General features: G+C 42.0%; 1 protein-coding gene and 1 long non-coding RNA gene across 4 annotated transcripts; one reads left to right on the top strand and one right to left on the bottom strand.

Moving 5' to 3' along the window:
* The first annotated feature begins 98 nt into the window (after positions 1–98).
* LOC117935104 lies at positions 99–20,215 on the top strand. Its single transcript, XR_004654666.1, has 4 exons — positions 99–1,072; positions 2,587–2,589; positions 10,208–10,212; positions 20,205–20,215. It is a non-coding gene; the product is annotated as an uncharacterized LOC117935104 (long non-coding RNA).
* Positions 9,346–18,155, bottom strand: gpr185b (G protein-coupled receptor 185 b). Of its 3 annotated transcripts, XR_004654653.1 has the most exons (3): positions 17,860–18,155; positions 11,518–16,065; positions 9,346–11,483 (listed from the first exon to the last, which is right to left on the bottom strand). XR_004654653.1 is itself a non-coding variant. In XM_034857191.1 (2 exons), the coding sequence occupies exon 2, from the start codon at positions 16,061–16,063 to the stop codon at positions 14,993–14,995; it is 1,071 nt and encodes a 356-aa protein (XP_034713082.1). In that variant the 5' UTR covers positions 16,064–16,065; positions 17,860–18,155; the 3' UTR covers positions 9,346–14,992. The 3 variants fall into 3 exon arrangements, 2 of the variants coding, with proteins under 2 accessions (XP_034713082.1, XP_034713083.1); XM_034857191.1 differs by having other exon boundaries at positions 9,346–16,065; XM_034857192.1 differs by lacking the exon at positions 17,860–18,155 and adding an exon at positions 17,022–17,359 and having other exon boundaries at positions 9,346–16,065.
* Positions 20,216–20,460: the final 245 nt, after the last annotated feature.

Consider the following 20,460-nt stretch of genomic DNA (forward strand, 5'->3'; position numbering starts at 1 on the left):
CTTGTCTGCCAAATGTTGAGAATGGAATTTATGAAAACAAGTCGGGAAAATCAGGGAAAAAATAGAGATGACACCGGCTCGCTGAGCAGTGCCAGCTTACGAAACATGCGCACTCTCCCTCAGAGACTACACTGTCGTTTTGAGAGTTTGGTCACCTTACTAACCAGCATGTGACAATGGAATCGACACCAAAATGATCTTTGTGTAATGCACTTTGGCCAGTCTACAGTTGAATATATAGCATGTTGCCAACAGCTTTATTACTGTCATAATAATGTCCTGCGTCGTATTGGTAAAAGATATACAACAGATGTAGAAAAACAGTATTTTGAGCTTGTAAAGATTGTATAATTAGACCTCCCATATAAGTGGGACCTTAAACAGTAGGTGAGCAAACAGCTGAAGACACTGATCGGTGATTGGATATGAAATTGATGAAATCGATTCAGTTTACAGAGACGGATTTCCAAACACGACGCCGAGTAAAAACCAATACCAAGTTTGGTCTGGTAAAAATCTTCATATTTTGGATAATAAGTTCTACAATTGCCTCCAATCTGAAATGTTTTGACCACAGGTTTACTTTGATTAAAAAACATTGATTTGCGAATATAATTCAAAATTCAGACTTGTTTATGTGAATATACAGTATAATTTATTATTGTTAAAAAACTATACAAACCTTAAACTGCATCAGAAAACAATCATTTACATGTAATTGATGTCTCTTGTTAGTCCTTTTTAATACAAGACATAAATCAATTAAGGGGTAACAGCAATTTCAAAAATAGTTTTTATTTTATTTTGGTAGCTAAGCAATGAACATTTACAATATTGTTTTGAGTTTTTAATGTCTTTGGAAAAAAAAATACAAGTAGCGTTCAAAAGAAAATATAAAATAAATGTTTAAAAGAAAAGATTTCATTTTCAAACCTTTTTTTTGAGGGTTGCGTTGTATTAAAAAGCTGCAAAAGTTAGAATGTCATGTGACCTGATATTATAATTGCTGCACATGCACCAATCCAAGCATCCACAGGGAGAAATGGGACGCTGGTTCTCTTGCAATGTTTTTGTTAAAGCGATTCCAGCGACCAAACTCCCACGAAGCCGGTGTAGTCCTTGAACTGCTACCTTTAACATTGTGGTATACAGTAGCTCCCCCATTGTGTAACGGCTGAAACCGCCACCCACGTTTACGCTGGTCTGGGAAAACAAGCGCCACCAGCTTTGTTAAACCATCATTCAGCCTCCAATCAAGCGAGCGAGCTTATGCCATTATTTTTGTTTAATTTCTTCTTCTTTTTTTTCGTTCCTTTTCTAGTCATTCATGACATGAAGCCTAACATTCAGCCAGTGACTTTGTGCTGTGGTATTGTCTTCTATAAATGCTTTCATACCTAACACAGCGGAGCCGCACTATTAAGCTCGTCATCCTGACCAAGGGTCAGAGGTCATGTCCACTCAGCACTGCTGTCTGTGGTGGTGTGGTTAACGCAGCCCCTGGACTATAAATACATAAGTGTAAGAGACTTGCAACAGTAATATACAGTATAATATCTATCTCTTTTCAGTATAGGTTTGGCTAATCCTCGGTATGAGCTGATTGGACTGTAGTGTTTTTATAATGTGTTTTTTTCTTTTTAAAATGTGCTGCAGTGAGTTGTTCACTTTGGTTTATTTTAGGGTTTTCTACTCCAGGGCCAGGATCCAGGTGCCGGATAAAGCAGTTTAACGTGTTAGAGAAGCGAGTGAAAGGATGAGTCTAATTTGATTGAGTTTTTACTGGATACACCTGCTCTTAACCGCCTAAATATCCCCCCCCCCCAAAAAAAAAACAGCATTCAAATTGCATTTGATCTCGGATTGATGCATTTCTTCATGCTACATCAGTCTGTTTAAAATTTTAAAACCAGATCTGAATGATTTTTTAATTTTTTAGTTTGGTGCTACAACTTGGCAGCAAAGCATTCTGGGAAGTATAGTGCTGGTACTCAACAGTTTGATGTTCCGCAATGTACTTTTTTCCTTGGGTTGAGTGATACGAGACACAACTGCGTCCTTTTTTAATGTGAAAGAGATTCACCAAACCGTTTTTAATTTTTTGGACGTAAGCGATGGTTTCTATTTGTCCATTTATGTTAACTTAAGATCACTTAATCTCCTCCCGAAGCAACTTTGTCTCCTAAAGAATTACATTCTCATACAAGAAAATGGCATTCTGAATTATGTTTCCAGAGACTGGCGTGGAAACACGTGATTAACAATGTGAATGGAAACAAAACTACTTGGTAAGGTTTAGAAAAAGATGATGGTTTTGTTTAAAGCTTTAGTGCGTAACTTTTTGATGTTAATGAACGTTCGTTACATTCAAGCCGTTACCAAATGAGTTGCTCCAAAGCTAATTCTGACCATCAGCTCCACATACTGTAACTCTCTCTGTGTTTCTCAGCATGGCTGTGTTCAGAACATGGTGTCGTCCGGCGTCTTTCCCACACAGAAACTCGAGTGAAGAGAATGACCTCTTCTGAAGAGTCCATCATGGTATTTAAGTCCTCTGTGTCCTTGTGTACTAGCAACTGTGTGGAGGGGGTGTGGGGGCAGTGCGCGATCACATTGTGTCATGTGGATGCAACAACAGAGTTGTCATCACATAGAATTCGTCATGTGATGATGGAAACCTCGCACTATAGCTTTAAAATAATTGTTTGTTATGTAATTCAACGTTTACGGGTTTCACGCTGGACACAAACAATTTATTTTACGAGACTGGGCTGCATGAATCTGCTGCTGAATTTGTGGGAGCCCAGTCCTACTAACAAGCTTGATTATAAAGTGAATATTAGCACTTAAATAATCATAAAAACAACAAAACCACATTTCAGTGTGTAGTCACGACCCCCCTTAGATTGAAAGATAGGCAGAAAATGCTGTTGAAACAAAAAGACAAACATCTAGATGTCTTTTGACCTCCATGTCACCGTTAACTGGGTAAAGCATCAAACCGAGCAGAGAACAGGTGTCTGTCATATACTCTGACACTGTTTTGATTGCATAGTTGTTGCACAGGTTTGACATCTTACCGTATTGATAGGTTACAGAAAGCATTAAGATTTTGAAAGGGATATGGCTCAAAATATGGCTCAGTTCTTTAGTTGTATATAAATGCCACACGATAGTTGAGGCGAGGGTTCACTCTGTTGAGGAATAAGGACAGTAGATGGATGGGTTATTGATGGTTGTGTCCCCTGATTGTTTGGTATTGAAATGATGGACATTATTATTGAAGGGAAAAAAAAGCACAGTCCTAGGCCAAATATGTTTTTTGCAACAACCGTGGATACAGCATACTCTGTCCAGAAATGCAGCCAGCATTATTGGATCCAAGCACTTCGTAGTCTCTTTGTGTCCTAGAATTTTAAAACTATCTGTTTTGTTGGATCTGCTATAAAACACTGGTCCTGTCAGTATTTCCAAATTAGAAATTTTCATTCACAATTTCCTAATCTAGGAGACAAAATGCATCAAAGTCTTTATATTTTTTACAAGAAGCAAAAAATGGCCAAGATTTTAAATCAACTTTGTGTGTCTATGGCTACTGGCTTGTGAGAATACGTCATTATGTGTTGAAAATGTAAGAAATGAATCATGTTGTATAGACTTTTGGCAGGGCAGACTGTAAAGTAAAAATACATTTGGGGTAATGTAACATAGACAATGAAACAAAATAAAACTGTGTATTGCACACTAAACCAACTGTAAGCAAGTATGCATGTAACTATAGACAATAAATGGTGAACAAAATATTTATCCTGTTTGCTCTTTTTTTATTCACCTCTTCATTCAATATATATCCCCCCCCCCCCCCCCCCCCCCCCCCCCCCCCCAAGGTTCTAGTGGCATTGATATTGGCAAACTTCTGAATCCTTCTTACCTTCCACACTAGGTTTGTTGAACAATATTTGCTGTACAATCCCAATCTGTGACACACCTATGAAACATATATAATGAATACACGCAATGACACGCTTCTTGCCCATGTAATTACATCATGTGAACTGATGCCAAGAGAAAACGCATGTTTGTTTATATAAGTCATGTTTATTGAAGCTGTTCAAATCCAATTGATTGTTCGTAGATTCATTCGTAAATCCAGCGATCATCACTCCATTTTCTCAGCGTTGCAACACGTCCGTCGGTGTCAACGTGGTTCATTCCAGCATCGTGCTATTCTGGGCCTTGGCAGCGTGGAGGAGGAACCAATGGGTGCTGATTCGGAGAGAAGAGTCATTTTGAGGCACAGATGGTGACACAGCAGAGAGAAAGATAGAGGTCAGTGGAAAATACAAAAAAAGCACCTCACACCAATAAAGTACTGAGAGAACATGTTACCCAAAGTATATTAATCAGAAAAAACAAGATGACTCAGTTTAAAAATCCAAGAGTTGCTTTAGATGCACTTGGTTTATCTGACGTAAAGGATGCAAACCATTTTTATGATGCACATGCTTGCGTCAGATGTTTTTTTAATGTGTGTACCCTTTTACCATACACAAATGAATTTCCCAGCTCCATCATGCAAATTAATCTGTAAAGACCTGTTTCAAGCTTTGGGTGTGTAATCATTAATAACCATTCATTAACCCTTATTTTTTTTTCAAATTCCCAGTACAGTCCTTTAACTAATGTTATTTTACCTTAAAGGGATAGTTCAGATTTATTTGTATCAGCTATTACTACCTCAAAAGTACTTCTTTTTTTGTATATAAATGCCCCACGATAGTTGAGGCAAGGGTTCACTCTGTTGAGGAATAAGGACAGTAGATGGATGGGTTATTGATGGTTGTGTCCCCTGATTGTTTGGTATTGAAATGATGGACATTATTATTGAAGGGAAAAAAAGCACAGTCCTAGGCCAAATTGGGTAACACTCTCTTTTCAAAGTAACCATTTGAGATTGTTTCCTTACAAAGACAGGACTCAGTATAGTGCTTAACACAGATGTTTGGTGAGGCTTGATGGCCGCTCTCCTCAAAACGCAAACGCAAATTGCTTAATGGTCGGAGATGATGGTTAATTAATTGCAGCAAGTCTGTTGCCAAACAGCTGAACATGTTTTTAAAGAAGCTTGTTGGCAGCGCATCAAGGTGGCAGGTGGATGGCTAAAGATGCTGTTAAATTTCTCAGAGAACTCTAGTTCTAGAGTAGTACATAACTGAGGTTGTGTATTTCAGTATTGTTGACCATGTCATGTGTGCTATATCCCTTCTATGTGATTTCTGAAGGTGCGTTTTTTATATGGCAAAGTAGCCTTGATAGACAAGAATGAATTTTAGCCATGAATTTTGATTTTGTGCTAAGGTAAGTAAGATTGTCTTGTATTAATTGTTACTTCCAGTAGCTACCAGCTCCCTCCATCTTCCTATAAAACTAACAGCTGGAAGTCTCTCAATGGGTTGTCAAGGGATTTGTAGGACATCATATTACTGTCACTGGACAACATTCAAAATAGCTCCTGGAAAAGTGGTTGATGTGTAAAATGTGCGGTTCACATTAAGTGCACTCATGGGTCATTTCCTTGCCACATGAAGGGAAATAATCTTCACAATCAAATTTTGAATACAATTTTAGATCAGGGTGAAGAGGAGGAGGACAACAGATGCAGGAATATCGCCACCGTCTGTGCATTCTTTCTTCTTTTTTTGCACATACACTGAGATGATTAGCAGCATCCTGCAGCAGATGGTAGAGAGAGCCTTCTGACTCAGAGAGAGAGAGAGAGAGAGAGAGAGAGACCGCCAGGCGGGGTGGGAGAGCAATAGAGTGGACATATGGGTGAGGTAGAGGAAGTTAAAGATGGTATAGATTTAAAAGGGGACAGAGGGTAGGCTTCGTGCTTCTTTTGAGGGAGCTGCTCCAATGACTTAAAAGAAGTAGGTGGTTGTGGGTGGATGCTGCGTCCCCCCCCCCCCCCCCCCCCCCATCTGTAATTGCAGTACTTACTTTGGGCCACATGGTGGAGCTTGTCCCCTCCATGTAGAGACCACAGAGAGGGGAGTCAAGGAGTCAAACGCACACCCATGCAGCCTTGCCAGCTCATGTAGTTCACACTTTCATGGACACACAAGCAGATTTGATTGATTAAAGGTTAAAGTTCTCTCTCCCACACACGCTCACTGGCGTCACAGAGATGGATGACTGAAATCTCCTGCTGCATTGTTAATTATTTATTAAGAAGCTAGTGTTGGTGTGTGTGCTGATACCCCACCCACACACACCCACAGACATACTGTAGCACTCTTGGTAAAACATACATGCACTCACATACATGGCTAACAATTGTGTTTGTTTGTTTTTAAAGGCTACTTTGTAAAAATGAAGCCTGTCACTAGAGAAACACACAAGCACACACAAGTACACACTATCCATCCTCCCTCAGCTATTTCTGCAAGTTTCCCTCTTCCTCTGGGCATTTTTTTTACTTTACATGAATGTCATATGGATGTGTGTGTGTGTTCCTGTTGTCCATGTGTGTTGTATCTTCTCTAATTGGGTTCTCTGCTCTTTCTTTTCTTCACCTTTGCTTTTCCTCTTCTCACTCTCTCTGTTTTCTGCTGTTATGCAAGCAGGGAGGGGTTCAATAATTCAGAGGCATCTTTTTATACACGCAGGCTTTTCTTAACGCTACAGTGACCTGCGATATTCACTCACTCCCAATCCACACACACACACTCGTAAAAACACCCACACACAGACAATGTCATGCAAACGCCCACACACACACACACACACACACACACACACACACACACACACACACTCTGACGTCACTGACTCCATTCCAGCACACAGAAAAACGTTACAACTTTATTCTTTTGTTCTCCATTTATTTGGCAAATTATCCTCCACTTTTTTGCAGTCTTTTTTTCTTTCTCTTCTCATTTATGTACAATAGTAAAAATAAATCTTTCTCTTCAAGGTTTTACATTCGACATTTACAAGTGCAATTTGTAACATGTCCACCTTATAAAGTGCATTTGTACTTTTTATCGTAACCGACTGTTTCACGACACAAAAGAGGAAAAATTAAAGGAAATAAATTAGAAATAGGAAACAAAACAAAAACATGATCAGGTCTGTGACATCACAGTAGTATTACCCATAACACCGTCCCCTTGAGGATTTAATACAAGTGATGCTCGTGCACACGTGCTGCTTCCTTGTCCCGACCAACGATATCGATGCATAAAACGATGTGTTTTCTATGAAGGCCATACTCGGTCCGATAAAAAATTAGCTCTGTAATGGTTTTTTATTGACAATCTCTGCTTGCCTGAAGGGTTGCCAGGTTGTAGGTCACAGAGGGGAAATGTTAGCCTAGCCTAACTGACTTGACCCGGGTCCCTGCTTTTAAAAACCCTTGTTTTGTGGAAAAAAAAGAGAGAGGGACTCTAAAGGAGGGATAAGGAGGTGTAAAAATAGAAGGTGAATGCATGCTTGTGCAAAGAAGATTGAGAGGGAAGGAGAGAAAAGGGAGAGGATGAAGCGAATGTTTCTGTTTCTGCGCTCAGGGAGGTAGGGTCGATTTCTTCTTCTTTGCTGCCTCCCTTTCCTCCCTTTTGTTTTTTCTGCTGTTCTTTTTTCGCTCTTTTTATCCGCTTTCAGGTACCTATTTTTAGACGGAGCCTGGCCGACTTGCTTCCTGCAGGCCAAGGATAGCAAAATGTTAGGCGATAGGAGGAGACGAGGGAGGGGAGAAGAGCTATAGTTATAGCTATAGTATACAGATGAAGGTGTAGAGCCTGGTCAAAGATGGACGGAGGGAATGACTGGAACGAGAAAAATGACCTGAGAGAGAAGAGTGAAGGCATTGGGGGAAAAAACAGTGAGGATAAAGTGATAGTAAAAAGAGAGGCACGTGCTTGAAACGATGGGAAGAATGAGAAGAAAAGGGAATGGGAACGGACATGTTTGAAACGGAAAGAAGACGAGGGAGTTGTCTGCAAGGTTGAAGAGGAAAAAAGCAGTCCAAAGGAAGATGAGTGGGAGGAAGAAGGGAGAGAGATGTTTGTGAAAGACGGAAGAGGAAAAGGGAGGCATGTCTTTGAAACGACCTGCTCTCTTAGACACGACTCAGACAAAATGACGTCACTGGAGACCTGTGACGTCCGACACTGCCACGCACCGTCCCTCTCTGACTGTCTCTCTGTCGGGGAGTCTCTCTATGGGAAGAAAACGCTTCAGATCACGGCACTTTAACGTTATCTCTCTCATGTTGTTGCTGCTGCAAAGCCGACGTTAAAGAAGAAAATATAGTTAGGATTGGTCTTTTTTTCTGTTGTATAGTGATGTAGTCTCGGTATAGTGATCTATCATATCAAGGTCAAGTACTTTTACCCAACCTTTTTTTTTTTTTCCTTCTTTATCCTGCTCCTCTTAGCTGCGTTTTTTGACTATGCATTTTTTTGTGTTTTGCTTACAGATTTACTGACTCGGACGAATTCAGACTCCACGATGGGAATCAACCCTCGGATAAACGTGTATGTACACAAACCAAAACAAATAAGACATTAGAAAGTCTAAAAATATGGCACTTTTTCAGCGGATCTGACACAAAACTCTTGTTTTTACCCCAAAGAAACTTTGACATTTGTTTATAGGAAGGACACAGAAGAAGAGGAAGAATACACATACACACACACACACACACACTCACAACAAACTCATGCTCACAGCAGCGACCATGTCTTGTAACTCATGCCCTGATGAACATTACAAAAATATACATTTCTGTACAGCATTGCATAATAAAAATAACACAGACACACACTCACTTGTACAATATGTTTTTTTTCTTCATTTGAATTGAATTATAGTCCTGTATAGCGGCTGACAACACCATTCTGCGTGTGTTTGTGTTTACAGTGAGAGTTGGTTGAGTTATGGTTCATTACAATTGGCTATGATCCCAGGGGGGTGAACACACACACACACACACACACACACACACACACAGTGAGTGGTCCATCCACTCTTGCCCCAGGAAGGTTGACTGAGTTGTGGCATATTCACAGATGAGTATTATAAATTGTTAAAACAATCACCAGTTGGATGTGCCAGATGGGACCGTCAGAGACAATGTTTGAAATACAGCTGTGTAATGCTGCTGGAGTAAACACTGACTTCAGATCAGCTGTTCAGTCGCTCTAGTTCTAGTTGAGCAATGCTGGGTTTCACATTTCAGTCAGTGCACGCGTAAAATGGCTGATTTGTGGTTTTTACTTTGGGGCTCCCACCAGACTTGGATCAAATAGTTTATTCCCTGAAAGAAATTTCTAAATAGTTTGCAAGTTTTTTCTCAGCAGGTTTTAAAAGGAAGACTAGAAGTCAAACATTCTTCTCATCCCACATATCCATTGATCCAAGTAAAACTGACTTCACCTTTAAAGGACATTTCACACCTGAAAGTGTTAAGGCCAAATATTTAAGTATTTGGTTCTAGACACTTGGTGAGCTAACTGCTAACTCGCAAGCTAGCTGAGAATATACTAGCGCTTGCTGGTAACAACAAAGGGCCGTCCACACCAAGAGCAATCTAAAAATGTATCCTTTTTTTTTTTTTTTTTTAATCGTTCAAACTCAAGTGGACGGCAGAGCCCATGACACAACTATCATTGACGACAACGGCAGCGGCGAACAATATCGTCGGGTCCCCTTTTGGAGCGATTTGATAAACTATAGAAACACTGACATCCACTCAAAGAATGGACTGATGTCCTCTTCGATGATAGTCAGGATACCAACCGTCACATTGATGTTGACTCATCTGAAAGTAGGGTTGGGCATCGTTTGGATTTTAACAATTCCGATTCTTCCTTTCAATGCCAGTTCTCTCGAAACAATGTGTAGATTCAATGTTGATTTACAGTTCCACCGGGCGTTTTCAATGTAAAATACCCACTAGAGCGCCGTTTACTGTGCTCCATGGCTGCAACGCAACAAACGCCAGGAAGTACGGTGGTTTCTACTGAAATCAGAACTTGCCCGTGTTAAATTTGGAACCCTGAATCGTATTCTAAACCAAATTTTCCGAATGATTCCAATAATGAAAAAAAGATTTCATTGGAATCATGATTTTTTAAACAATTCCAAGATGGCACCGGTTCTCGATATCCAATCCTCTCCAAACGACAACAGACGCCAACTTTAGTAACCGTATCTGGATTGATTCTCCTAATTTCTCCCGTCTTTGAAGTATTTAGTGAACCCAAACCCTTCTGCTTTACTTTTCCTTTCTCTGCACAACATACAGCATTTCCATTCCAGCTATCATTCATGGTGTTGACTGCCCTCTCTTTCTCTGCACTGTGCTGTATGTTCCCCCTGACATTTTGTCTTTTGGATTGTAAGTCATTTCATTGAATAGAGTTATTGTAAAAAAAAAGGTTTGTTAACTCTGTTTATGCTCTATCAGAGGAGAGGTAAATAAAAGTGAATGGTGCAGCAATCCTTATGAGGGAATACTCTGATTGCACCGATTCCATTGAAATAAATAGATTTTGCTGGGATATTTTTACATTTTAAGAGTTTGTGTGACTGAGCTTTAACTGGAGCCAAAAGCTGGGGACTTCCCATGATTAAAATCTTTTGACATTTGTCATTGAGATCCGCTGTAGGGCGCGGCCATCTGTCGCCAACGGAGGCTGAAAGAATCCACGAAAATCCATTTCTGTTTAAGCCAAATCTGATTCACGATCCCAATTGAATCTGAGTTTGATCAAATTATAATCGGGAGGTAAAACAGAGGGACCGCTTGAAAGCTGCATCAAATAGCTAAGCATTAGCCAAGCTAGTGCAGATTCCCCATCAGGTACATGGCTGTTTTATAGAAACTGTGCCGGATGTGACACTGGCCTCGCCTAAAAGTGTAATCTGTGTCCCATCTAGCATCTCCAAACACAGGTGACTAAGCAAGTGTCACATATCATTGTGCGTACAGGAGGAGAACTGTGTGCCATCTGCATCAGATTCCTACGTGAAATGGATTTAATTATCTCTCTGGGATCGAGTAGTGTGGTGAGTCACGTCACCCACAGTGCTGCAGTTCACCAAGCTTGCCAAAAGTACCAAACTCCATCCGTCTCATGTTTCAGCCTCAGAGTAGTTTAAAGTATTTCACTTAATAATTGATGCAAGTCTTTTAGCGTTAGGCAGTTCCGTCAATGCGTTGATTGAGTAAAAAGAGAGAGAGTGAGAGAGGGAGGTGGTCAACTTGTTTAACAGCTGTGACTTTCAGATGTGTGTTTTTTAACTCGTGTATTATAAAATTAGACATCTAACACTAATGAAGCTACTGCGAACATGAAAATAAAGCTTATTTTAGTGAGAAAAAAAGTATGGCAAGAAATTTGGCTCCAAAACACCGTCTATAAATGGAAATGGAGCATTGGCTTCATATTTAGGTTTGTCCTACTTCCATGATTCAGCTCCTGCTGAAATGTCTTTTAAAAAGAGAAAAACCCACCAGCCAGTCAGGCCTCATTCCCAAAAATACAGTACGATGTGCTATTTGTTGCTTTGACATTGACTTTGAGTTATTCTGCAAACCATTCAGCCCACCACCTCCGTCTTTCTTTCTCTCTTTTTTCTCCATTGTGGCTTTTTATACACATCAAAATAAAGTTGGACATTATTGCAAAGGAGTTTTTGTTTCAATAAGGCCAAAAAAAAAACGAAAAACACAAGAGACTCTGCCTTTTAAGTACAAACATGGACAGAGTAAGTGAAACGATTGTTCTGCCAACAAAACAACAATTGATTGTTTGCTGCTGCCCGAGGAAAATAGAAAAGAATTCTACACTAAGTTTTAATTTACACTATAGAAAAAATAATACCTGCTTCTCCTGAGCGCCATTTTTTAAAGTGTGTTCTTTGCTGTTGACTATTGTTGTGGTTTATTTGGTAGAAAGCGTTGAATTTGGAAGAGACTCTCTGTCAACGTGTATTTTTTTTTTTTCTAGTATTGAGTTGAGTGACTTTTATAGATTGAAACTGGAGTGCAGTTTCCATGAACTATTTTCCCAAAGCCAGAACACCTCCCACTCATGTATATTAGCAGCATGCCAACAGCTTAGTCATGGTCCTCTCTGTGAGGTTGTGCAGAGGAACACAAGTGAAAACTATCTCTGTAGATCATTTCAATGCAGATAGAGGTTGGCAATAAATCCCCTCTCCTGCTCATCCTCACTACATCCTCTGTACATTAGGCCAATTCCCGGCGCCATTATTACGGAGTTGTTATTAACATTAGCTGGATTTAACTTACATGATGCCCTTTCAGTGGGAAATGACTTCCTCCTGATTGGGTGTGTGGTGGACGTGACCTGAGGTTACGCTAAAGCGCGTCTCGCCTGGCGTTTCTATTTCACGCCACGTCACCTCGCCTCTCTCGCCTCTCTCGCTTCTCATTAACCTGCCGAGCCTTCAGAGGGGCCCCGGGGAAGAGCTGCACTGCTTATTCGAGAGAGAGAGAGAGAATGTGTGTGTGTGTGTGTGTGTGTGTGTGTGTGTGTGTCAGTCAGTCAATTATCCTAGCTACCGCCAGTAGGAAAATGGAAGGCGTAAAGCACAAGCCAGAAGAATTTAGACCATCTGTTTTACAGTATTATTATTATAGATTTTTGAATACATGTTAATATCGGCTTTTTTGCCATTTTCCTTGAATATTCCTTATAATGGCACTAAAGTATTGAATGTGTGTTTATTATTCCATAGCAATGGAAATAACATCCAGGCTAGAGTTTTTCAACTTGAACGTACTCTAGGTAACCAAAGCCCTCTACATGAAAAATGACCTATTCAATATGGATTGTGCTCAGCTCTTCCTCTAGCTAATGAATAATCAATCGGGCAATGGAGTTAGAATGCCGTCTCTAAATTTAGAGCTGAAAAGGCGTTCTGCAGATGCAGATAAACGCCGAGGTCCCCTTTGCGTCTGAAAAACAGCAGCTGCTTTCACCTTGCACATGTCAGAAGGCTTGCTTTACTGGCACTCCTGGGGCCATACATTGCTTTTCTCATGCATAATTTGTGCTGCTGAGATACAAGAGAGGCCAGAGAACGATGGAGGGTAGAGAGAACAGAGTCGTAGTCTCGCTGTAGGACCTCAAGAGGATATTTAGGATAATTGGGGCATGGCTGGAGGCATTTTTTGTAGACCCTCGCTTTTTTAAACTTCATTGTAGAATGATGTTCACTGTTTTATTGCCTTCATTGTAACTGTTGTATTAGTAAATATCTTTTTTATAAAAATGGGACCGGCTAATGTGTAAAATGAGGAGTTACCATTTCATTCCACTCCACATAATAGCTGGTGAAAGCATTTTGATTGGTCTCGATTGACTTTTGTTTGACATTAGCTACTGTTGGATATCCTTCCTGGTGGTCTTGCTTACAAGCAGAAACTGGAAGTGATTTCAAATGTGCAGCTCGTCAGAAATAAACGCTGCTCTCTGAGTCACAGTGATAGTCTACCTTCACTGGCCAAATTAGACATATCATGATGTTGTGTTTGTCTTTTCAGCACTGAATCAGGTAAATTATGCAGTTCTAGCAAACATGATTTTCAAAATACCTAAAGCCATCATGTATGCATGAAAAAAACAGTCAATTGACATTGAATGTGTAGCAAGTGAGCAATCAAACTCCACTGGAACGGCCCTTTAAAACCCAACTCACATTCCCTATCAAGATGGTGTAGAGCACAGCGTAGCCTACTTTCCAGCAGTCGCCCCCCCACCTCCACCTCCCCCCGCCGCAGAGAGCATTCCCAGGGTAGCAGGCTGCGCCCTGCAGTGGCGCTGTCCTTGGTGCTGAATTCAGCTCTCTCTGCTTCACAGTCACGGCACACCAGCTGGCTGAGAAAACCGCTTTTCTTAGACGGGGAGCAGATTTGATTTCTACAAATCAAGGAAAGACACGGTGGCCCCAATTTGGAAATCCCTCTCTAGGTTTTGCAAACTAGCAGTGTTATCTATGCATTAGGAGCCGTGTGGATTAGATTTAATTTTCAGGGTTGTGATTAGGAGCTGTTTCTCTCAATTTTTGCCAACTTCATGCACTTGTGCAAAATGTGCTTGACAAGACGCAGTTTGTGCTGTTGGCGTTGGGAAAATGAGCCCAGTAGACTATCAATGTCAATGAACACCATCTAATTTCAATCTCAGCACATGTAGATGAATTATTGTTGCACTCTCTGTCTATGAACTCTCTTATTACTGAATCTGCATCAGATCATGGGGAACATCGTTGTAACAATATGTTCCAAGGGAGGAAATATTCTTGTTTTTTCCTGTCAGGAGATGCCTTTAAAGATAGCTCATTAAGAATAATCAAGGTCATTCGTTGTCTATATTTAGCTCATTGTGATTTTATCGACACGCCACTTCATTTCAAACACATCAGTTAAAACACATACGGTATTTTAAGACGTTTTCCCTCCTTCGGATTGCATAACCATGCAGTGTTGCTGAAGTTTAAGTCCTATTGAGATTTGAGGACATTTCTTCCTAAACCCGGCCGTCACATATATGCTATTCTTGAGAAGTAGGCTTTACTCCTCTCAGTGGAAAAAGTCCAAAGACGCACCCCAGCCTCTCTTACAATCACCACGAGGAAATCTCAATCAGGGTTTTGCAGTTGGTTTCACAATTCATCCATCCTCTGTTGGTTTTCTCCGAGCCACATGATCTGTATTAGCTCTATTTTTTTTTGACCATGCACTGTCCTCGCTTCTACATGTTCCACCACCACTTTTACTGTGGCCAGCCAGGCGTTTGCCATCAGCCTACCAGCCCTGATATGAAGAGTAGAGGAAATCTCTTTCCTCAGCCATTACCTTTCACCTCCTGATCTCTTGTTCCCAGTTCGTCCTCTTCTTCCTACTACCCTGATTTGGTGTCGAGCATCATGCCAGACAGAAACCAACCTTCTCCTGCTACACATCACTGGAGGTCCTTGGTCTGAGGGAGAGGTTGGACGGGACGCAACCGCAACAGGCCAACCACAGCGACTTCTGGATATCCGGGTTTCGGAACGCATAGATGATGGGGTTGATCACAGAGCAGCAGGTGGCTGGGAGGACCGTGGCGTAGGTGTATATTATGGGGTAGCTTGAGTCGGCCACGATGGAGTACATGGCAAACGGCAGCCAGCACGCCCCAAAGGCACACAGGATGGCCGACAGTGTGGAAACACCTTTGGTGGTGGAGATGCCCACAAATTGATGCTGCACGGCGATCTGCTGCGCATGGCGGAAGGCGATCTTGCAGATTTGAAGGTAGAGCTGCATCATCAAGGCAAAGACGAGCAGGAAGGTGACGGCGAGCGCCACGGCATTGATTTTCGTGACGGGCCAGCAGATGCTGCACGTGTACTCGTCCCGCAGACAGTTCCAACCGAACGCCGGCAGCAAGCCGAGCGTGAGGCACAGCACCCAGATGAGGGCCACCATCAAGTAGGTGTAGGTAACTGTCCGTTCAGTGTGGTAGGTCAGGGCGTTGTACAGCGACAGGTAGCGGTCCACCGTGATGGCTAGAATGTTGAGGATAGATGCAGAGAACGCCGAGATGAGCAGTCCGACCGACAGCAGCGTCACAAACTCCACCGAGCTGTCGACCAAATAGGTGAAGACAAAGTTCAAGATGAGGCCCAGGCCGGCCAGAAGATCTGCCACCGCCAGTGATCCAATCAAGATGAACATGGGAGCGCGGAGCGTCGGCGTGTAGAACAGCACAGCGATCACCAGAGCGTTCTCGCAGGAGATGAGAGTCCCTGTCACGCAAAGCGCGATATCCCAGGGGTTGACTTCCTGGATGGCAACAGCGGTGGTGGCTGGCTGGAGGTCAGGGGTCAGAGTTCGCACAACGGGTTCAGAGGAGGAGTTGGAGGGGTCCTCGGCAAGACTCCACGAGGTGGAGGAGTCGAAGGGGTCGAGGGGGGAGGAGGAGTTGAGGCTGCTGCCGCTGCCGCTGCTCATGGCTGCTACTGCGGCCAGGGAGAGAATCATAGCTGGAGAAACAAGAGAAAAAGGGAAGGGGGGGGGGGGGAGAATGAGGAAAGTAAAAGGGAGGGTGGGGAGGAAGAAAGAAGTGAGTGGAAGAATAAGTAAGATCAGAGGAAAAAATTTGTAATTTATCAAAGTTTGAAATGGAGAGAAAATAGAAGAGAAAAGATGAGCAGTATAAATTTAAAAGAAAAAAGGTGAAAAACGGACAAGAGTAAGAGTTAGAGGAAATGGAGGTGGAAATAAGTAGCAAGGAGGGAAGGGAGAGCAGAAATGAAAGCGGAAGTTGCAGTCAATAATGTGTAAAAGAACAGGGAAATGTTCCGACAAGGGGGAGAGATAACATACATACCACAGAAAGCAAGAAGAAACAGAAAAAAAAGATAAAGTAAGAGAGAAATAGTTGAAGGAGGAGAAAGAGAGATGACAAGTTTTATATACCGTATATAAAAAATTAATGTGGGGGGGGGGGGCAAAAGTAAGAGGAGTGGAAAGGGGGGAGAGTGGAGAAGAAGAAGATGGGAAAAGGAGGTTGTGGAAAGAAAGGATGAAAAAGAAAGTAGAGGGCGAGTGAAGGGGGAGAAAGAAACAGGAAGGGGACAAGAGTCGAGGACAACACAAAGAAGGAATACAGGGCGAGAAGGAAAAGGAGGGTGTTGAAATCTTACCCCCCCTTTTGAAAAAACAACATTTTTCATCCATCCACCCATCCACCCGGCCTTTCATTCATGAAAACAACTAAGCTCTTGACCCCAAGCACGCACGTCACCGACAGGTAATTAACAGCAGCAAAATAGCAGGTGGAGACACGCACACAAAGAGGGAAAATAAATCCATAAATGACTGTAATATTCCTTCCATTTTGGCTTTAAAGCAACGTGACCGACCAAGCATCCTCAACACACAAAATAAACAACGCCATTAAATAATCCAACAAGACTTCAATGTGGTGCATTCCTACCTAAAAGATGCCGGATGCAGAAGATGTTCAATTTCATCACAGTCAAAACCATCATCAACAAATTCTATTTTTAGAGCATCTCCAAAAGTGGTGCATGACGTCCTGGGGCACGGCACGGTGGAAGCTGGTGTCCTATTCACCGTTAGCATGTATGAGCGCGTGCCTAGACATCCGTGCGTGAGTGTAGACCCTCGTTAATACGGATTCGGATCCACATATGCTGCTGCTGCCGCCGCTTGCCGCACGCAGACAGAAAAATCCGGCACGAGGCTAATTTTAGCTCAGCCAGCCAAGCTGCCAGGCGCGCGCTCGCGCCAAAAGGATCTAGAGCTCCATTCACAAAAAAAAATGTCTCCCCTCTCACGCCTCCCACCTCAACCTCCCCACACACCCTTCCTGGCTTCACCCCCCGCCCCCTTCATTTTTCATCTCTCTCTTTCATGCTCCGGTGTGCACGCACAAACACGCGCGCACATACACACCATCAATGACTGCGAACGGCCAGGGAAGGTCACCAGCACCACTACCCGGACCAAAAGCCCCGCAGCTCAGGGGAGCACATCCCTGCGGTAACGGGAGCTCGTGCAGCCAGGAACATCCACTTTTCCAAACCACCAGCAGCGCGGTCAGCGACCCTGGCACGAGCTCTTAAACCGGCGCTCAGGCTCGAGTGTGTGTAGCCTATATATTTTTTAGCAATAGAGAAAACAATAAATACCTGAATCGGTTTCATTCAGCTGCAGCAGTGCAGTCCCTGAGCCAGCGAGAGAGATAAGGAGGGAGGGAGGGAGGGGAGGAGAAGGGAGACCACGCCACAGAAACAAAAAAGAAGAATTACCAGCTCCTTGTCTTCTTCTTCTTCCCCCTACAGGAAACCAGGGTTCCTCTCTTGTCCTTTATCTTTCACTTTCTGTGATATTTATTTTTTAAATATATTTCTTCTTGTAGGGTTTCCCCCCCCTCTCTGTCTCCCCAGTCAGCGGCGCGCGCTATATTCCTCGGTTGGCATGGTTATTAGCCTTTCTGTCGGCAGCTCCGTCCTCGCGCTGCACATCCTCGGCTCCTCATTGGACGCGCGTGTCATTCTCCTCGTCTGACGTAAGAAGTCTCCGCTCCTCCAGTCACCGTCATCATGGTCGGTGTGTGAATCACAGAGAGAGGCAGAATTTATTTAATAAATTCACCTTCAGTAAAGAAAGCTTATGCATGTTTATAGTGTAATTAAGTTGTGTTATTTTTAATGGATATCTTGTTTGCATTATTATTATTGTTATTACTGCTAGTTTGAGCCCATTATTAGATGTGAATACGTGGTAGTATTTTCATCCCACCTCACGCATGCACAAGGTCGGAGGACTGGACGTACAGCGCATCACACTGTGACTGATTACCCACTCAAAAGCAGCTCGTGACAGACTGTGTCCTCCCCCTAAAATATTGCATCACAAGGTGAGAGGAAACAGAACAACTGTAAAGTGTATTTCCTAAAATGTCTGGTTGATGCTGCATCTTGCAAGTGTGTGTTTGCTTGTCCGCAGCCAGTCAAACCAGCTATATGGCTGTATGATGGTTATACAATCTGGCAGCGCTGCTGGGTATCCCACTGCATTACTCACGCGGGGCACACGTGCACGCGCACACGCATACATCTAGCACCGGCCGGGCCCATATGTGTCGCCATGCATGAAGAAGGATGTATATGGAGCCGACCACCAGCTTTGTTCAGACAGCAGTAGCTTTGCTGCAAGCTGTTTTACATCATCTGTGGCCTACATACCAAAATGTGCTGGCTGGCTGAATGTTATGGTATAATGATTTAAATGTTGGCTTGACCGGATAGACTCAGACGTGTGTGTTGTAATACGTTTTGTGTTCACCCCACAAACATAACCCACATAACATAAGGACAATCACATGCAAAAGCAGCATTTGTATTACTATGATATTGATTCTTTGACCTAGGCTTATCGTGATGGTACGTTTCCATTTATTTTATCATTTGCATATTTATAGAAAGGATTAATTGTGTTACTGTGATACCCATTAGTGTTTTTATTATTGTTATTAATACAATATTGTTATGTAATCTCAACTGAGAACTACAGTGTGTCTCCATAGTTAGTAGATATGGTAAGATCTACCACACAAGCTATCTTAATAACTATTATTTGATAACCAGATGTAAAAGCCCTGCACACCAGTATTGTATCTGCACAGGTGATTTCAGTTATCTCCGCTGATCTGATGTCACCTCTGGATTGGATGGACACAGACTGCATCACGCTCTGCTTAGCTTTGTTGCATGTGTTAGGGAGTGAAAAATGACTTACTTTATCACCTTTACTGGGGCAAAGAGTTTTACGGCCTCATGTGATTCCCAACCGAGCCCCATAACCTCAACCTGAGCAGAGCAGAATTGGTTAAAATGCCTGTCCTTGGCATATATATTTTTGCAAATATATTGTTATCTTAGTTTTCAACCTTTAAATATCAATATTGGTATCAACCTTAAAAAATCCAGAATTGATCATGTTGTGGCATGTTATAATTTCATTGGTTATTTGAATCAGATTTTATCATATTGTTTTTTGACTGAGAAGATTGTTTATTTTACCATTAATATATATTCTTCCGGATTTAGTTACAGCGCACAACAGTGGCCACACAATCCAACATTTCCCATTCCAAACTCGTATGAAAGTTAAGTTTGAGCTGGAGGCAGCATGTTGTGGTGTAGTGTTATATGGTGTTCTTATGTGTTAGCTTATATTTCAACCCATTATTGTGTGCCTTTTGTGATTAATTTATGGATATGGATATCTGTTTTATACTTCATCTAATTCATTATTTGCTATATGAGTGAGTGGCTTTACTAGTTATGTCTCTCTGTCTTTAAGTAAGCTCACTAAGAAAAATTCCAATCAAACATTTTTATATGGCAATATAGTATTGAATCGTGAATATCTTGCACCTTGTTGGTCCCTTGCACTCAATCTATCAACAACCTTTTAGCAGTAGAGCTTTATTAAATTAAAGGACAATTCCAGTGCAAAAATGAACCTAAGGGCTAGTGACATATGTGTACAGAGTCAATCTTTCTCTGGGATCTGTTTTCATGGTAATTAAATGTGTCTCTAGATGGAACCAAGCCACCGCAAACTGGACGCTATCTGCAAACATTAGCTTTACATGAAAAACAGTCATGACCAGTCGAACGACAAACACCGTGCAACTTGTAACTAGTAAGATAGCTTTCCAAGATGGCGCCCGCATTTAAAAACGAACGGTAACGTCTTTATAAACTATCTTTTTAATAACTGTCTGTACACTTACAAAGTTCTCAATGCTTCGGTTTACATGTAGGGGCCCTCATTATGCTACTGTGGAAGTGGGGTGCTATTTTGAGCCTTGTTAGTGGTGTAGAAATAGCGATTTACCT

Source organism: Etheostoma cragini, chromosome 19 (assembly GCF_013103735.1).
Source record: "Etheostoma cragini isolate CJK2018 chromosome 19, CSU_Ecrag_1.0, whole genome shotgun sequence".
Lineage (NCBI taxonomy): Eukaryota > Metazoa > Chordata > Actinopteri > Perciformes > Percidae > Etheostoma > Etheostoma cragini.